The sequence below is a fragment of the Geotrypetes seraphini genome, chromosome 3 (assembly GCF_902459505.1).
Source record: "Geotrypetes seraphini chromosome 3, aGeoSer1.1, whole genome shotgun sequence".
Taxonomy (NCBI): Eukaryota; Metazoa; Chordata; class Amphibia; order Gymnophiona; family Dermophiidae; genus Geotrypetes; species Geotrypetes seraphini.
The window spans coordinates 224,488,711-224,505,818 of record NC_047086.1 but is presented as its reverse complement, the minus strand read 5'-3'; the positions used below and the strand labels follow the sequence as shown (position 1 = coordinate 224,505,818).

At 44.0% G+C, this 17,108-nt stretch overlaps 1 protein-coding gene and 1 long non-coding RNA gene across 5 annotated transcripts in view; one reads left to right on the top strand and one right to left on the bottom strand.

Moving 5' to 3' along the window:
* Nucleotides 1-17,108, top strand: part of SLC39A5 (solute carrier family 39 member 5) — a 69,680-nt gene that overhangs the window by 48,000 nt on the left and 4,572 nt on the right. For 3 of the 4 annotated variants that reach the window (XM_033935578.1, XM_033935579.1, XM_033935577.1), the window contains exons 7-9: nucleotides 8,843-8,927; nucleotides 9,468-9,728; nucleotides 11,339-11,419. In XM_033935578.1, the coding sequence (XP_033791469.1) occupies nucleotides 8,843-8,927; nucleotides 9,468-9,728; nucleotides 11,339-11,419 (427 nt within the window). The remainder of the gene's footprint in view (nucleotides 1-8,842; nucleotides 8,928-9,467; nucleotides 9,729-11,338; nucleotides 11,420-17,108) is intronic. The other variant, XM_033935580.1, reaches the window with a different exon arrangement.
* On the bottom strand, nucleotides 2,536-3,593 carry LOC117356413. The gene is made up of 2 exons (XR_004538636.1): nucleotides 3,243-3,593; nucleotides 2,536-2,859 (listed from the first exon to the last, which is right to left on the bottom strand). It is a non-coding gene; the product is annotated as an uncharacterized LOC117356413 (long non-coding RNA).

Sequence of the window (17,108 nt, the reverse complement as noted above, 5' to 3'; positions counted from 1 at the left end):
GTTTGACATGCCATTTTGGTTCCCTTACGCTAGCAGGTTTTTAATGACTTTCATGTTCCAATTCATTCAATTTCTTCATTGTTCTCTTACTGTTCAGTTAAGATACCTTTGCTTTAATTATATAAAGATGTATACAAAGATCTTTTCATATAAGTATCCAGTGGTCCATCATGCCCAGCAGTCCACTCACGCAGTGGCCCTCTGGTCAAAGACCAGCACCCTAACTGAGACTAGTCCTACCAGCGTACATCCTTGTTCATTATGAACTTGTCTAACTTTGCCTTGAATCCCTGGAGGTTGTTTTCCCCTGTGGGCGGAGCTAACTCTCACGATTCCCCCTGTAGTCTCCTGCCTCTGCTTCCCTTTGCTGCTTTCTAGCTTTGGTTTTTTTGCTTCCCTCTCCCTTTGCTGCTTTCTCCTACTCCTCTCTCCTGCTTGCCTGTCCAAGCCCGATCGGCTCCGCTCGTTGGCCCCTCCCCTTTTAAGAGGGAGCTTCGGTGGTTGACATTGATGTCTTTTATGACATAGGCTATTTGCGTACACCTTATCAACAAGGTATGTAGTAGCACAGCATTGCCTGCATACACTGTATTCTTTTTATTACTTATCCTTTTTGGGTTTTAAGGTTCACAAAGTGCTTGTCACAGCTTTTGAATGTGGTCACAACATGCCCTATTAGTCTGCATTTGAACATTTTGCTGCAGGTTAATTAAATCCATACTTGCACTCACAGAGATGTTCTTATAAGTTATGGCAATGATGTTCTTTATTTTTCACTTATTACTAATGTCCTTTTCATTTTGTTTGTTGTTCCTCTATTTTTGTATTCTTATTTTTTAATTTTTTATTCAAACATGTATTTTGCATTCAGTCTTATCATGTTTTTATACTATATTGTTTTGATATCATTAGTTTTATTATATAAATGTATTAACCCTTGTACATGTGATATGATCTGTTTATACCAGTGATTCCCAACCCTGTCCTGGAGGAACACCAGGCCAATCGGGTTTTCAGGCTAGCCCTAATGAATATGCATGAGAGAGATTTGCATATGATGGAAGTGATAGGCATGCAAATTTGCTTCATGCATATTCATTAGGGCTAGCCTGAAAACCCAATTGGCCTGGTGTTCCTCCAGGACAGGGTTGGGAACCACTGGTTTATACGATTGTTTTTATGTTATTTTATTGTTTATCGTTTTTAGTATCTCACTAGTCCCCTGAGGAAGGCTTGTGCTGAAACTGGGATCCTAGTTGGGACCACAACAGATGAATGTTTCTTTTTGTTGGACTAATAAACGTGTCTCATTTGGTTGTTTTTAGACATCTCACTTGTCTCTTTTTTTGTGTTTTATTGACGATTGTATCGAGGCTGGTTTTATGCTTTTCTCCTTGTGCTTGAAGCTAAAGTTCCAGGCATGACTCAAGGAGAAGAGGTCACTGGTTCCACTGGAGTTCGGAAGTAGTCGTGAGTAGACCGTCTCATTCCTGGAGTGGATGGAGCCACTGTGGGGAGGCTCCCGCACTTTTCCTCTCCTCTTCCCTATCAAAAAAAAAACCCCAAAAGGGAAGCAAAACTCAAACAAAACACCAAGCGCCGCTTGTATGCCTTTGCAATTTGGTCTATTCAGTGCGCTCTTACTCCACTGCGCCATTTTGGATCTTGTCTTTAGTACCAGTTTTTTCTTCTGTTCCTGCCACTCGGCAAATTTCCCACATATCCAATACCCTTTATGTGAAGAAATATGTTGTAATGGGATTCTGGAGTCTACCCTATTCCAGCTTCATGCCACACTTTTTTTCTATATGCATGATCTTGCATGCCTTATAAGGCACAGCTTTCGAAATCCTGCTCCGTGTGCGATGCAAGGAAGCTTATGCACCTGCCTCACCTTAAGTGGATTTTCAAACACAAACTCTTCTTGTATTGGTTTATGCAGCGTGTTCTCTGCGGAGGTCCATGCATTTGCTCTTTTGGACTGTTTATTCCACGTATCTCATGTCCCCCAGAAATTATGAAAGCAGCTTCACTAGACTTTAAACTATCTTTGCTAAATTACTTAGCTGATAACCTAAAAAATGGAAAATTCCTCACTAATAATGGTAACCGCTATTCCAAAAAAATAGTAAAGAATCATCAGCACTAGTAACCAACTATAGACCAGTAGTATCCATTCCATTTATTGTAATAATCATGGAAGGATTGGTACATACCCAATTAATGGACTATCTTGATCAGTTTTCTCTCTTACATGAAACTCAATCTGGTTTTAGACCTTTGTTCAGTATTGAAACAGTAATTGCGGCTATCTTAGATAATCTGTGTCTCTTGTTCAGTAAGAGCCTTAATGCTGTTGCCCACCAGGCCTCGAGTCAGGACAGCAGAGGGCGCTGGTGGGGACTAGATTCGGATCCCTGGCATGTTCCCCTGGAACTAGGGTAACCCTTAGGAATAAACACTGGCCTGGGAGCTTGCCCAGGACCAGCCAGTATGCTGGCTATAGTAGCCAAAAACACCACCACACAAAATAAGTAGTGAAAAGAAAAAGTAGTCTTTATTTAGCCCTTTCACTGGGCTTAAAGCAAAATAGTCAGGCTGGCAATTGTAAATCACAAAGGCAATCCACACCACAGTTTTCATGACAATGAAAAAGAAAACTTTACAGAGAAACATGCATTGCCAAACAGAAAGAAGATACACCATAAACTGCACCACTGAGTTGTAGCTGTTTGCAATGGCTTGTGCTGCAGGTGGTCTCACAGGTTTAATCAGGTCCTGTAATGGCTTTATGCTGGTAAGTACTTCAAAGAAAGGAGGGTTGTTCCTTTTCCTCCTGGTTGAAGTGGTAAGTGAGGTCTGGCTTGCACAAAGGAGAAGAAATTCACAAATTAGCATTTATTTTTAAAAAAAACCTCAAAATCAATGCCAATCCTCTTGGTCTGACTTCCAGGGCTCTTGAGCCTTCTCCCCAGGAACCCATTCCCAATAGTCCACACCTGGCTGCAATTACTGCCAAACTGAGCAGTAGGGGAAAAAAACTTCACAGCCAAAAAGAAATGCAGGAAAAGGAAAAAAAACTCCAAAACACTGATAGGGGAGAAGAGACAAAACTCCCCCAAGTCAGCTTCCTGCTTCTTCCTATAGAAGCTTCGGCTTCCCAGCCCCAGTTTACACCAAACAGGCAAAGGAGAAAAAAACAATTCAAAACAGTTTAAAGGTTTAACCTTTCAGGGACCCACCTCCATAACTTCAGGAAGGTAACTGACCTCCTCTGGCTCACAGGTGGTATTCATAGCTTCCCAATCTGGTGGTTCCCTCTAGGTTTGGGGTGAAGCCAGTCCCTCCTCAAGCATGTCCACCTCTTGGCCCAACCATGGCTCAGCAAGGCACTGCTTTGCTCCCTTGGTCCTTTCCACCAGCTCCTTCTGCTGCCTCCAGCACTGCTCCTGAGGCTGTTTTACCTGCTACTCTTGCTCCTCCTCTAGTTGTTCCAAGCCCTGCATTTTATGCTTGGAAGAGCCACGCCCGCTGCACCTGGAGCGGAGGAGGGGAATTGATTCTCTAAGCTGAGGAGCCTGGCTTCCTCCATACTGCTTTTTAAGGGACTGTCTCAAAGTAACAGGCTTCTCTTTAAAAACAGTAAACCTTCTTGGCTCAGCAATAAACCTTTCCTGAGGTCTCCTTTGTGTGTGGCTAGGTAACCAGTCCCTGACTTGCTCAGCTTTACTGCCTGGGGTGTAGCCAGCTAACTCCTGACTATGGCTACTGACCTGGTCAGCTCTTTTGGTAAGGGACTGTAAGTTCCTAATGCTGCCTTTTCTTGGGAGTAAGCCAGCACTGGTGCTGGATTGGTCACAATGCCCTGATCATGCAATTTGATATGAGCTCTGCCTTTGACTTAGTGGACCATGGGAAATTGCTACAATGCTTAGATGCAATTGGTATCAGGGAAGAGGTGTTAAACTGGTTTCGAGGTTTCCTTATGTCCCGTACCTATCAAGTACGTTTCAATTAGAATCTCTCCGATACCTGGAGCAATCCATCTGGCATACCGCAGGGGCCACCACTATCCCCATTGCTTTTCAATGTCTACATGACCTCACTAGGTGCGCAATTGACCCAGCTAGGAATAAAATTATTTAGTTACGCAGATGACTTTACGACAGTGGCGTACCAAGGGGGGGCGGCGGTCCGCCCCGGGTGCAGCCTTAGGGGGGGTGCACAGCCAGACAGGACCGGAAAATTCCTGGGCTGTGACGGCACTCAGCGGCATCGGCGCCCCCCCCCCCCCCCCGCTCCACGACAGCACTCAAGTTCGGCCTCCTTCTCCCGGCATCAGCAGAACTTCAGATTGGCAATAGGTGCTCAATCAAAAGCTTCCTCTGACTCAGCTTCTTGTTTCCACCCAGGCAGTTCAGTCAGGGGAAGCTTTTGACTGAGTACCTGTTGCCGATCTGAAGTTCTGCTGATGCGGGGAGGAGGAGGCCGAACTTGAGTGCTGTCGCGGGGCAGGGGGGGCTCCGATGCCGCCGAGTGCCGTCACGGAGGAGGGGGGGCGCCGATGCTGCTGAGTGCCGTCGCTGCCCAGGAATTTTCCAGACCTGTCCGGCTGTGCACCCCCCTAAGGCTGCACCCGGGGTGGACTGCCCCACTTGGTATGCCACTGCTTTACGATCATCATACCATTTGCTAACTCTCTCTCGGAAATTACTCCCAAGGCATCAGAAGTACTAAATTTGATGGAGCAATGGATGACTGAATTCAGACTGAAACTTAATTCAGAAAAAACAAAATTTTTCATTGCTTCGCCACACTCACTTGACACCAAAACACCACTATGCATCAATAAGCTTAGTTATCCTATTCAGTCTACTATGAAGGTATTGGGTGTAACACTAGACCAGAGCCTAACCATGAAAGACCAAGTAGACTCCTTAATCAGAAGGGTTTTTTTCACTCTCTGGAAGCTTCGGTCCATTAAAGCATATTTTGATATGTCAGCATTTAGAATTCTGGTACAATCCCTCGTACTGAGTCAACTTGATTATTGTAATATCACCTATTTAGCAATTTCCCAAAAGAATATGCGACGATTACAACCAGTGTTCCCTCTAAGCGGGCGGGTGTTGTGAGCAAACTTTTTTCACCGTGAGCCAAAAATATCGGGCGCCAGCAAGTTATGAGCCAACTCGCCCGATTCTCCTCTCGCCGCCCTGCCATCTGCCGTACGCCTCTTCCGATCGTGCGCTGTGACGAGAAACGTGTGCGCTGCGATGTAATATTTTGTGCGCCAGCGCACGCCAGCGCAGCTTAGCGGGAACACTGGTTCAAATGGTTTTATTTATTTCCCCAAATTTATTTTTGTTATACGCATTGAAAATATTTGATATTGCGTTTAAATCAAAATCTCAATAAACTTGAAACGAGTGCCCGTGAGATTGTGGGAGGGTTAAATACTCAAAACTTAGAAGTTTTTGCTACGCCAGCTTTCTGGTATCTTTACATACAGTGGCGTACCTAGCATATGTAACATCCGGGGCCCATCATTTTTTTGGCACCCCCCCCCATCTGTAAGAAAAACATGATTTTTAGTAACAAACCACACGTCACACATGAGTACCTAGGAAAAGGCAGCATCTTACATATTGCAGTGAGCAGTACATCAATACACCCATTGTAAAACTAAACAAGCCAGACCAGCACAGATCAATCCTACACCGTCAATCCTAACAGAAAACCATGTCTTTCGAACACACAGAACACAGAAAACACCTTCGCCTAGTAAGGAATATGTAATCACAAACTAACCCCTCCCTCTTTTACAAAACTGTAGTGTGGATTTTAGCTACGGAGGTAACAGCTCTGATGCTCATAAAATTCTGAGCATCAGAGCTGCTACCACCAAGGCTGGTGCTAAAAACGCTTCACAGTTTTGTAAAAGGGGGGATAAAATAAAAATACATAGACAAAGGTTAAATTGAACCAGCAAGAAGCTGGACTCTGCATACAATGCTTCACAGAAACAGTGACACATGTCTCCTAAAGCAATAAATAAATAGAAATTTTTTTCTACCTTTGTCTTCTGTGGTTTCTCCTTTCCTCATCTTCTTGTAACTCTCTTCCTTCCATTCACTGTCTGCCGTCTCTCTTCCCCTATATGGCATCTTCTCTCCTTCTATGCCCCTTCCAGAAACTGTATGCCTCCCCCTTCCATCTCTCCTTTCACCCCATTGGTCTGGCATCTCTCTCCTCGCCTTCCCTCTCCCACACCTCTCCTCATAGTCTGGTATCTCCCCTTCCCTGATTCTCTGGCATCTCTCTCCTTTCCTTTTCTTCCATCTTTCGTTCCCCCTCCATGCTCTCACATCTCCCCCTTCCTTTTCCCTTAGACTGGCATACCTTCCTCCTATGCTCCAAGCCCTGGCATCTCCTTTAATTCCCTCCCTCATCTTCCTTCTCCCTCCAGCTGGGTACCGCAACACTCTTCCCTGCAGCTCTGCACTTCCCCACAATTGCCATGCTTCGGTTCCTCTTCTTCCTTCCTTCCTCCCCCCCCCCCCCCGCGGGACCCTGCGGCACCATCAACTCTTACTCCCTCTAATGTCGGCCCTGCAGCTCCAGACTTCCTCGCACCTTCTCCCCTCCCCCTTTGGATCGCTATTATTTTAAATGTTATAGCCGCGGAGCTGTATCCATCAGTGGAGATGTCTAACCTCGGCCTGCCCCGGAACTCTTACTGCAGCAGCCGCCCGTCTAGGCAGGAACAGGAAGTCACTGTTGCAGTAAGAGTTCCGGGGCAGGCCGAGGTTAGACATCTCCACTGATGGATACAGCTCCGCGGCTATAACATTTAAAATAATAGCGATCCAAAGGGGGAGGGGAGAAGGTGCGAGGAAGTCTGGAGCTGCAGGGCCGACATTAGAGGGAGTAAGAGTTGATGGTGCCGCAGGGTCCCGCGGGGGGGGGGGGGGAGGAAGGAAGGAAGAAGAGGAACCGAAGCATGGCAATTGTGGGGAAGTGCAATCCCCCCAATGCGTCCCCTTACCTTACCTCCCCTTACCTTTGCGACGCGTGTGTGCGCTGTGAAGAGAAACTTTGCGCTGCGATGTAATATTTTGTGCGCGCGCGCAGGCCAGCACACCTTAGCGGGAACACTGATTACAACTGGTGCAAAATGCAGCGGTCAAACTGATTTTCGGACTGAAGAAGTTCAATCATGTGACACCTTACTACCGACAACTGCATTGGCTGCCGATGGAGGCACGTGTGAAGTTTAAGTTTGGTTGTTTTTGCTTTACGGTACTATTCGGTCTAGCCCCTAAATATAACACTGACCTTTTCTCTTTCTCAGCCAACAGGCATAAGAGAAGCTCACATTTGAACTTTGTTTCCCCTCTGGTTAGAGGATGTAAACTCAAAAGACATCATCAACACCTTTTCTCACATCAGGCAGCACTATGGTGTAAAGATCTAGAACAATTGCTTATGCCTACTACTTATGGGAAATTTAGGAAATGCCTAAAAACATATCTGTTCCTGAAGTATCTAGGCAGCTGACCCGCACAACTCTTTCTCCACAATAACTGATCCCTAGAGCTGTTAATCACTAGCTTTTAACTCTAAGTTCACTCATTCTGTACCATCTTTTAATCATTGTAAACCGCATAGAACTTCACGGTCCTGCGGTATATAAACTGTTATTATTAATATTACTACCTTAGGACTATCAGGTACCCCTGATAGTCGAAACATGGCCATTGTTGGGTCCCACGCTTTCGGAGGATTAGGTTCTCAAGGTTTTTATGTAGATTATTATATTTCTATGTGAATTGTTCACATTGACTTGTGGAACTTTTACATTTTCAATAAAGTCCATTTCAGGAACATCGTCACTCTACAGTGTCTTTTGGTTTCTCTTGGATTTTCTTCTCTGTGGATATCTCAGGGTCAATTTCTTTGTTTTAGAAGTCCCTATATGACTTTCCATCTGCTCCTTCTCCTAGATAAATAAGCAGGGGAAACTAAAAAGCCTGTATTAGAAAATCCAAATATTGTACATACACTTAGTTTTCTTTCCTAACCCAAACACATCTCTCAAACTGTCCATTTTTGGAAGAACTTACATCTAGCTGCTTAAGGTAGAGATAGTACTTAGTATCAAGTTTATTTACATTTTGTTTACTGCCTTTAAGGGATCTGGTTAAGTGGTTTAAAATCATTACATGCAGTGGCGTAGCGAGGGTGAGAGGTACCTGGGGCGATAGCACCCCTCCCCCACCCTCATCCCTGCCCCCCCCCGCTTCCTCCTGCTGCACATGCGCCCCCTCCTTCCCTTCCCCCCGTACTTCTAGTTGTTCATCGCCGTGAGCAACAAGAACTTCAATGTGTCCTCACGACCCCATCGTCTTTCTCTCTGACGTCACTTCCTTTGCACGACACCCGGAAGTGACATCAGTGGGAGAGATAACGCAGTTGGGAGGAGCATGTTGAAGTTGTTGCTTGTGGCGGTGAACTAGAGGTGGGGGGGGGGGGGCGTGTGTGGCGAGGGGAGGAGTTGGAAGAGGTGGGGCGGAAAGGAAGGGAGGGGTGTCTGCTAAATCTAGCTTAAGTCTATTTCCTTTTTTGCTGTCTGGAGATTCTTGATATATATATGACTAGCTGAGGTATATCTTTCTCATCCTCAGCTGCCACTCTTACAGACTTCCCTCTCTAAGCAAGGCTCAGGCACTGATTATCCTGCTCAGTGAGTAGGATAATCCACTTTGGTGGAAGGAGGTGGACTTGTGTGCACGAATAATAGGCAAGCTTGTGATGCACTGGTTTTGTTTCTTGTATACAGAGACAATCTCGGTCCAAACAAATGGGATTTTCCGGTTCTGAAGAAGATGAAAATGTAACAGCATTACAGGTGATCTCTGCTGCAGGTGAGATTCCCCAGAGGAATACTCCGAGTACCATCAGAAGTAACGATAATGTAGGTACCTGAGATGTCACACACCCTGAGCTCTGGGCTGGGAATGAGTAAGCTGTAGGCTAGCTTTTCAGAAGCACTAATTTGGTGGCTCCCAAGGCTGATTTTTGGTAATTCAACTGCTTGCTGAAAGAAGTGTGTGCATACGTAGGTGGAACCAGGGCCGGTGGTCTGTCTATTCTTACCACCCCCCTTCCTTAGGCTATCCTAAGCTCTTTTTGGTTGCTGCTTCCTCTTCTGTAGCTAGAACTGCACTGGAGTCTCATTTGTGGGAGTTTAAAATATATATATTAGGATGGTGAGCCTCCAGCATGTTTGTTTATCTAGGGAGCACCAAAGGACTAGACCTGTTGAGGCAGAGCAAAATTATCTTCACCCTCTGCTCCTTGAAGATATCTTCCTCAGTACCATGAACTTCTGCTGTGGCTCCCTTTAAAACAACAACCAGTACCAAAAAATCCCAAAGAAAATAGATGCTCCTCTCTCCCCACAGAGCAGGAATACCAGCAGAGCTCAGATCCAGAGGGAGACCACGGGGAAGTGCAGCACTGCTCACTGCAAGTGAATAGCGAGGAAGAAGAGACGGAAGATTTTAACTCGCAGACCATGCACAGTACGTCAGCTAATGAGCATTACCAGCACCCAGGGCATTCGCACAGTCCAGACACCATTAAAAATGTGGGCATAGTGGGCATCGCATGGATGGTGATTCTAGGAGATGGGATACACAATTTTACAGATGGATTAGCAATCGGTAAGCAATGGGACTGTGCATTTATTTCAAATCATTTCAAACCCAAAATGACAGGTTTCTTTCTAGTGTCATTTAAATTTCATCCTCCCCCCTCACCCCTCATGTTAAAAGCTTGTACCATCCAGGCTTGAAATGTAACTCTCCAGGAGATATTCTGCATTTTAGGAGACTATTATTGTCAATCCAGGCATAACTTTGTCTGGTTTTCTGCTAATCTTAGTTCCTGTTTCCTGACTGGCTTTGTGTTTTCCGTAATCCTTGTGTGCTCTTTTGTGCTGGATGCACTTCTTGACATTAAGGCCCTCTTCTATAGCGCGGGCCATTCAGTGCAGCTCCCCCGCGCTAAAAACTGCTATCGCAGTTTGATAGAAGAGGGCCTAAGACTTGCCTTGAGCAATCCTAGTTCTTGTCTTCTGGTGTACTGTTTTACACCTCAGGAATCTGTACTAGAGCATCTGACAAAATGAACCATTCGAATTAAACGTAATAAAAGATTTGAGTCTGACGTAGGCCCCCTTTTTTCAAGATGGGTTCGGGGTTTTTTTCATCACCAGCTGCTATGGTAAAAGCCCCGACGCTTATAGAAATTCTATGAGTATCGGAGCTTTTACCACAGCGGCCAGTGATAAACCCTAATGTGGCTTGATAAAAAGGGGCCTTAGTCAACTAAATTTTTTTTAAAAAGCTGAATCAATTTTATCTGAGTTCTTCTAACTCAAAGATTGGGGTTTTTTTCTTTCTAGTGTCATTTCAATTTCAGGGTTCCCCCACCCCCTATGTTAACAGCTATCACAGACAAACCAGTCTTGAATCTGCCACTCTTGGGTTAGAGGACAGCTACCTTCTGGGAGGAGCTTGAATTTCACCTCTAATGCCTGCTATAGCCAGCCCATGCCTAGCTATGATTGTATTTCTGCTTCATTGTTTTTGTCAGCTGTGTTCCTATAAAAAAAAAAAAACCAAAAGATAAACCCAAAATGAAAAAGCCTACAAACAATACAGAAAACTAAACAAATTTTTTTTTGGCCTACACATCCCTATCAGCTGTCTCTTACTGAACCTGAAGATCATAAACATTTCTACATCAGTTAATTTAATTATTGACTCTGAGCGTGACTGAGGCAGGAAGATAACAATAATATGACTGGAGGGATGGACTGTCAGTCCACTATCTTGGCTCTCCTCGAATCCTAACTCCACCAGACCCACTCAAAAATTCAAACTATCCTTCCCCTCTTTAAAAGGCATATCCCATACAGAAAAACTTGGAACATCCCTCCCCTTCAGGATCACCGAGCTGTGGAACAGCTTTACTGCCCATCTTCGGAGTTCAACCTCCCTCCAACGCTTCCGAAAACATTTGAAAACTTGGCTTTTCTCCAAAATGTAACTACTCCCTCCCTCTCCATTATACTAAGTCCCCTCTTTCCTTCCTTTTTACCAAGCCCTTCTTCTTTCCATTGGAGTTCCTTTCTTTATTAATTCCTGTAAACCGTGTCGAGTTCCACTTCTGTGGAGATGATGCGGTATATAAACTTAAGGTTTAGTTTAGTTTATACAGCAGAGGTGCTCGATGCTATTCCTTCATTTTCTTCTTTGTTTTCTACCAGGGGCTGCCTTCTCTGGGGGTCTGTCAAGTGGTCTTGGTACTACAGTGGCTGTCTTCTGCCATGAATTACCCCATGAACTCGGTAAGTGGCAGTGCCTTAACTCTCTCCCCCCCAAAAAAAACCTGAAACCAATAATATGTTTTGTGAGTTGTTTATTTCTTTGACATATTTTGCACCTGACAATGAACAGAGGGATATTGAGAAGAAACCCAGAGAAGCAGAGCTGATAATGGGTCAATGGGTTATGTGTCATTATGATGTAAAGCTTTGCAGGTTGTTTAAAACGCCGCAGCATGGCTGATTTGCAGAGGGAGCAGGTTTGATCATGTAACATCTTTATTGAAACAATTCCATTGGTTACTAGCAAAATATCAGTTTGTCTATAAAGTTCTCCTGCTGATTTTTAAAGTAAAACACTATAAGACCCCCTGGTATTTGACCCAGGTGTTGAAAATATATCAACCGAGTCGATCTCTGAGGTCAGAGGGGACATTAAAATTGAACATTGAGACATGATGGCAGATAAAGGTCAAATGGTTCATCCAGTCTGCCCATCCGCAGTAACCATGATCTCTTCCTCTCTCTAAGAGATCCCACGTGCCTAGCCCAGGCTTTCTTTAATTCACAGTCTCTTACTCCACCACCTCTTCTGGGAGACTGTTCCACACATTTACTGCCCTTTCTGTAAAAAAAGTATTTCCTTAGATTACTTCTGAGCCTATCACCTCTTAACTTCATCCTATGTTCTCTCATTCCAGAGCTTCCTTTCCAATGAGACTCGATTCGTGTACATTTAAACATCTTTATCATATCTCCCCCTTTCCCGTCTTTTCTGCAAAGTATACATATTGAGATCTTTAAGTCTGTCCCCATACGCCTTATGACAAAGACCACGCACCATTTTAGTAGCCTTCCTTTGGACCGACTCCATCCTTTTTGTATCTTTTTGAAGGTGCGGTCTCCAGAATTGTACATAATATTCTAAATGAGGTCTCACCAGAGTCTTATACAGGGTATCAATACTTCCTTTTTCCTACTGGCCATACCTCTCCCTATGCACCCTACCATCCTTCTAGCTTTCGTCGTCACCTTTTCAACCTGTTTGGCCACCTTAAGATCATCACTTACAATCATACCCAAGTCCTGCTCTTCTGTTGTGCACATAAGTTCTTCATCCCCTAAACCAGTGTTCTTCAACCGCCGGTCCTTAGACTGGTGCTGGTCTGCAGAACTTTCCTACTGGTCCGCAGGGCCGGCACATGCATCGGGCCCGAGACAGTGTTCTTCAACTGCCGTCCATAGTGTGATCGATGCGGTGTTATCTTCGGGCCGGCTCCCCTCTTCCTTACTGCTGCAGTGCACAAAGCCACAGGTGGCAGCTCCTACGTGCATCCTGCGCCTGAACCAGAAACCTTCTCTCCGACATTGCCATGTAAGAGGGAAGGCTTCCAGATGAGGCGGGGAATATGCGAGGAGTCGCTGCCCACTGCTTTGTGCACTGCATCAGTGAGGAAGAAGGAGGTGACCCGAAGATAGCACCAGGGGCGGCATAAAATGGCCATGCGGGAGCATGCCAGAAGGCAAGGCATAGCATGGAGCATAAACAGCATGTGTATAATGGGGGGAAAAAAAACCCTGCTCTTTGAGGCCTCACTGCTTAAATAGTATCCGAGGCTAGCTTTCTACTGCCCTATTTTCAAACCTGCTGATTTTATACATGGTAGATAAATCATATATCACAATCATTAATTTAAGTTTTAATCTCATTGTTACATAATGTTCATCCACAAAACGAAGCATTAACTGAGTTAGGCAAAATTGTCTGATTCAGTGTGTCTGATAGAGATTTTGTTAAAATTGCCTCCTTTTCCCTGTAAACGGTTATAGGGAACGTAGAAGTATAGCTGGTCATGTACTATTTGTCTTTAATTAGAGAAAGAGAAAATTTTTTTAAAAAACCACCATGGAGGGCGACAACAAAGTTAGGGGGAATGATTTTATTTTCAATTTAGAGCTTTGAATTGTGTCAATTTTGAGAATTTCCATCTGCTGTCTGTATTTTGCACTGTTCAGGAAGAAATTCATTTGTTTCTTTTTTTTCTGGGGTTGTACTGCATGCAGAGTCTGATAAAATCAAAGACACTGTGGAGAAGATGATCAAGATGCAGGCTTTATTTAAAAGTTCAATCCAATAATCCACAAAAAGAAATATCTAGAACCCAAATTGTTGGGGACTATGGACCTAACACGGTCCGTGTTTCGACAAAACTGTCTAAAGGTCCTGGCACAGAAACTCGTGGATCAGAGGTTAAAAGCGACTCTTGGCAAAACTGCACAGAGTTTGGTCTTGGAGGATCAGATGTACAGCGTCTATGAGACAAACCTGGTTTTTCTTGTTACACAGATCTTTTTGGACCCCCTGTTAGGTTACCCAACGATTTGGGTCCTAGCTATTTCTTTTTGTGGATTATTGGATTGAACTTTTAAATAAAGCCTGCTTCTAGATCAACTTCTCCACAGTGTCTTTGGTTTTATCAGATTTTTATTTTTGTGGAGTATTGAGGATCAACCTTTTGGTTGTGCTGCATGCAGAGTCTTGCATCTTGGGGTTTGTTTATATATATTAGTACAGTGGTGCCTCACACAACGAACTTAATTCGTTCCAGGAGCAAGTTTGTTATGCGAAAAGTTCGTTATGTGAAACGCGTTTTCCCATAACAATACATGTTAAAAAAAATAATTCGTTCTGTAGCATATAATATGCTAAGATGACATAAAAAAAGATAAATTTTTTGTTATTATTTTTATTTAGATACATCTAAAAACATAAATTTTTTTTAAACAAACACACATTTTTTAAATTTTAAGACAGACTAAGTAGAGTCTACCGAATCTTGCACATCTTCATCCATTTTCTGCTTTTTGGCCGATGGTTTCATGAAAACCTGTCCAAAGTCGTTTGTTTTTCTCTTTTCTCCAACATCTGCCGGAAATAACGGACAAGAGTATCGGAGTAAAGATCGTTGATCCTGTTTGCTTCAGCTGAATCCGGATAGTGGGCATTGGTAAACTCCTGAACTGCTTTCCATTTGACCAGGATGTTCTTGATGTCAGCAGTTGGGATTGGTTGATTGTTTGATTGTTGCTCCTCGTTATCAGATAACGCTTCCCTTTGAGCATTGTCCTGTTGCTGGACCAGAAGTGCTTGGAGCTCTTCAGTTGTCAGCTCTTCTTCGTGTTCCTCAATAAGCTCCTCTACATCCTCTTCCTCTACCTCTAATTCCAACCTTTGGGCCACTGTGATGATGTCCTTCACCACTTCTGTGTCATCAACTACTGCTTCTTCCTGGGTCCACGAAGGCACAAGCATCTTCCAAGCAGAAATTAGGGTCCTTTGTGACACTTCTTCCCAGGCCTTCTGTATAAGTCGTATTGCCATAAGGACATCAAATTTCTCCTTCCAAAACTTTCGGACAGTCATATTGTCTCCACCAAACTCGCATTCTTCAAACACCTTATTAAAGAGGGCTCTAGTGTAGAGTTTTTTAAAGTTCGCAATAACTTGCTGATCCATTGGCTGAATAATGGATGTGGTGTTTGGTGGCAAATACTGCACCTTGATAAAAGGATAATTTTCCTGCAATATTTCCTCTAGGTCTTTTGGGTGAGCAGGGGCATTGTCAAGTATCAGAAGGGCTTTGAGCGGCAGTTCTTTTTCCAGCAAGAATTTCTTCACAGCAGGAGCAAAGGTTTCCAGAATCCATTCGTTGAAGATAACTTGGGTCACCCAGGCTTTTTGATTGGACTTCCAATGGACGGGCAGTTTGGACTTAATAACGTTATTTTTCTTGAAAATTCTTGGATTTTCAGAGTGATAAACCAATAGAGGTTTGATCTTGAGGTCTCCGCTGGCATTAGACGAAAACATAAGGGTAAGTCTGTCCTTCATGGCTTTGTGTCCTGGCAATTTCTTCTCCTCTTTTGTAATGAAGGTTCTGCTCGGCATTCTTTTCCAGAAAAGACCCGTTTCATCGGCATTGAACACTTGTTGTGGGCAGTATCCTTCATCCTTAATACATTTTTGAAAGTTAATAGAGAACTTTTCTGCTTCTTTCTTGTCAGCACTGCCAGCCTCACCATGCATAGTAACGCTGTGGATTCCACACCTTTTCTTAAATCTAAAAAACCACCCCCTGCTGGCTTTGAATTCTTCTTCATTAGCTTGATTGCTGCTACTTCCAGGGACGTTTTTCTTTAGATCGTCATAAATTCTCTTGGCTTTGTGACAGATAATATCTTGGGTTGTTACGTCACCTTTCACCTGCCTGTCCTTAATCCAAATTGCTAATAGCCTCTCCATTTCCTCGTGGATTGAAGACCTATGTTTTTCATGAAATAGTTTTGATACTCCTTTGGCTACTTTGGCTGATTTGATTGCATCCTTATTTGTCAAAATGGTGAAAATGGTGGTCTTGCTGAGGCCAAACTCTGTGACGAGGTCACACTGTTTTACCCCACATTCACTCCTTCTAATTATTTCCCGTTTCATTTCAACAGAAATCACCTTCCTGCTTTTTTTAGAAGCCATGATATACAGTATATAAAAAATATTGAGTTTATCTTAAAAGGACGACTGTATACAGTGAGAGAGGGCAGAGTCTCAGCGGCAAAAACTGGGACTTAACTTTTCTTTTTTTTTTTTTCTAGCATCGGGGAAGCAGCGAGAGTAGCTCCGCCCCCCCCAACGCATCAGCAGTAGGCGCCGGGCCCCTCCATAAAAGGAGGCGAGCCGACGGTCCGCCACTGCACAGGGAGCCAGGCGAAGGGCTGTGAGAGAGGGCAGTTAAGCGCAGTGAGTAACGCAGCTCGGGCGACTTCGTTGTGTGAAACGAAGTTCGTTGTATGAATCAAGACATGAAGTTCGTTGTGTGCAGCGTTCGCTGTGCGAGGCATTCGTTATGCGAGGCACCACTGTACTTTTAGTTTTTGGTCCCGTATTTGCATAGGGGTTATTTGTGTTCAGGTAGGAATGAATGTTGAGAAGCATATGCTTGTGTAGTTTAATTTTGTGGTTAACCATTATGTATTGTTAATAAGATTATATTGTGTGTATATATGAAAAATGAATGGAAAAAATAATGTTACAATTTGTACTATTATGGGGGTGGGGCAGAGATGGGTGGGGTCTGGCTCACGACTTAGCCCAGTGTTCTTCAAGCACCGGTCCATGAACCGGGTCCAGTCCACAAAATAATTATTTTATTTCTGCTGGTCCATAGGTGTAAAATGTTTGAAGAACACTGCCCTTAAACTGTACTGTTCCTTCGGAGTTTTGCAGCCCAAATGCATGACCTTGCATTTGTTAGCATTAAATTTTAGCTGCCAAATTTCAGACCATTCGTCAAGCTTCGCCAGGTCTTTCTTCATGTTATTCACACCATCCGGCGTGTCTACTCTATCGCAGATTTTGGTATCATCCGCAAAGAGGTGAATCTTATCTGACAGCCCTTCAGCAATATCGCTTATAAAAATGTTAAAAAGAACAGGCCCAAGAACAGAACTTTAAGGCACCCCACTGGTAACATCCCTTTCCTCAGAGCGATCTCCATTGATCACTACCCTCTGTCGTCTTCCACTCAACCAATTTCTGACCCAGCCTGTCACTTTGGGGCCCATCCCGAGGGCACTCAGTTTATTTATTAGATGTCTGTGTGGAACACTGTCAAAAGCTTTGCTAAAATCTAAATATACCACATCTAGCACACTTCCT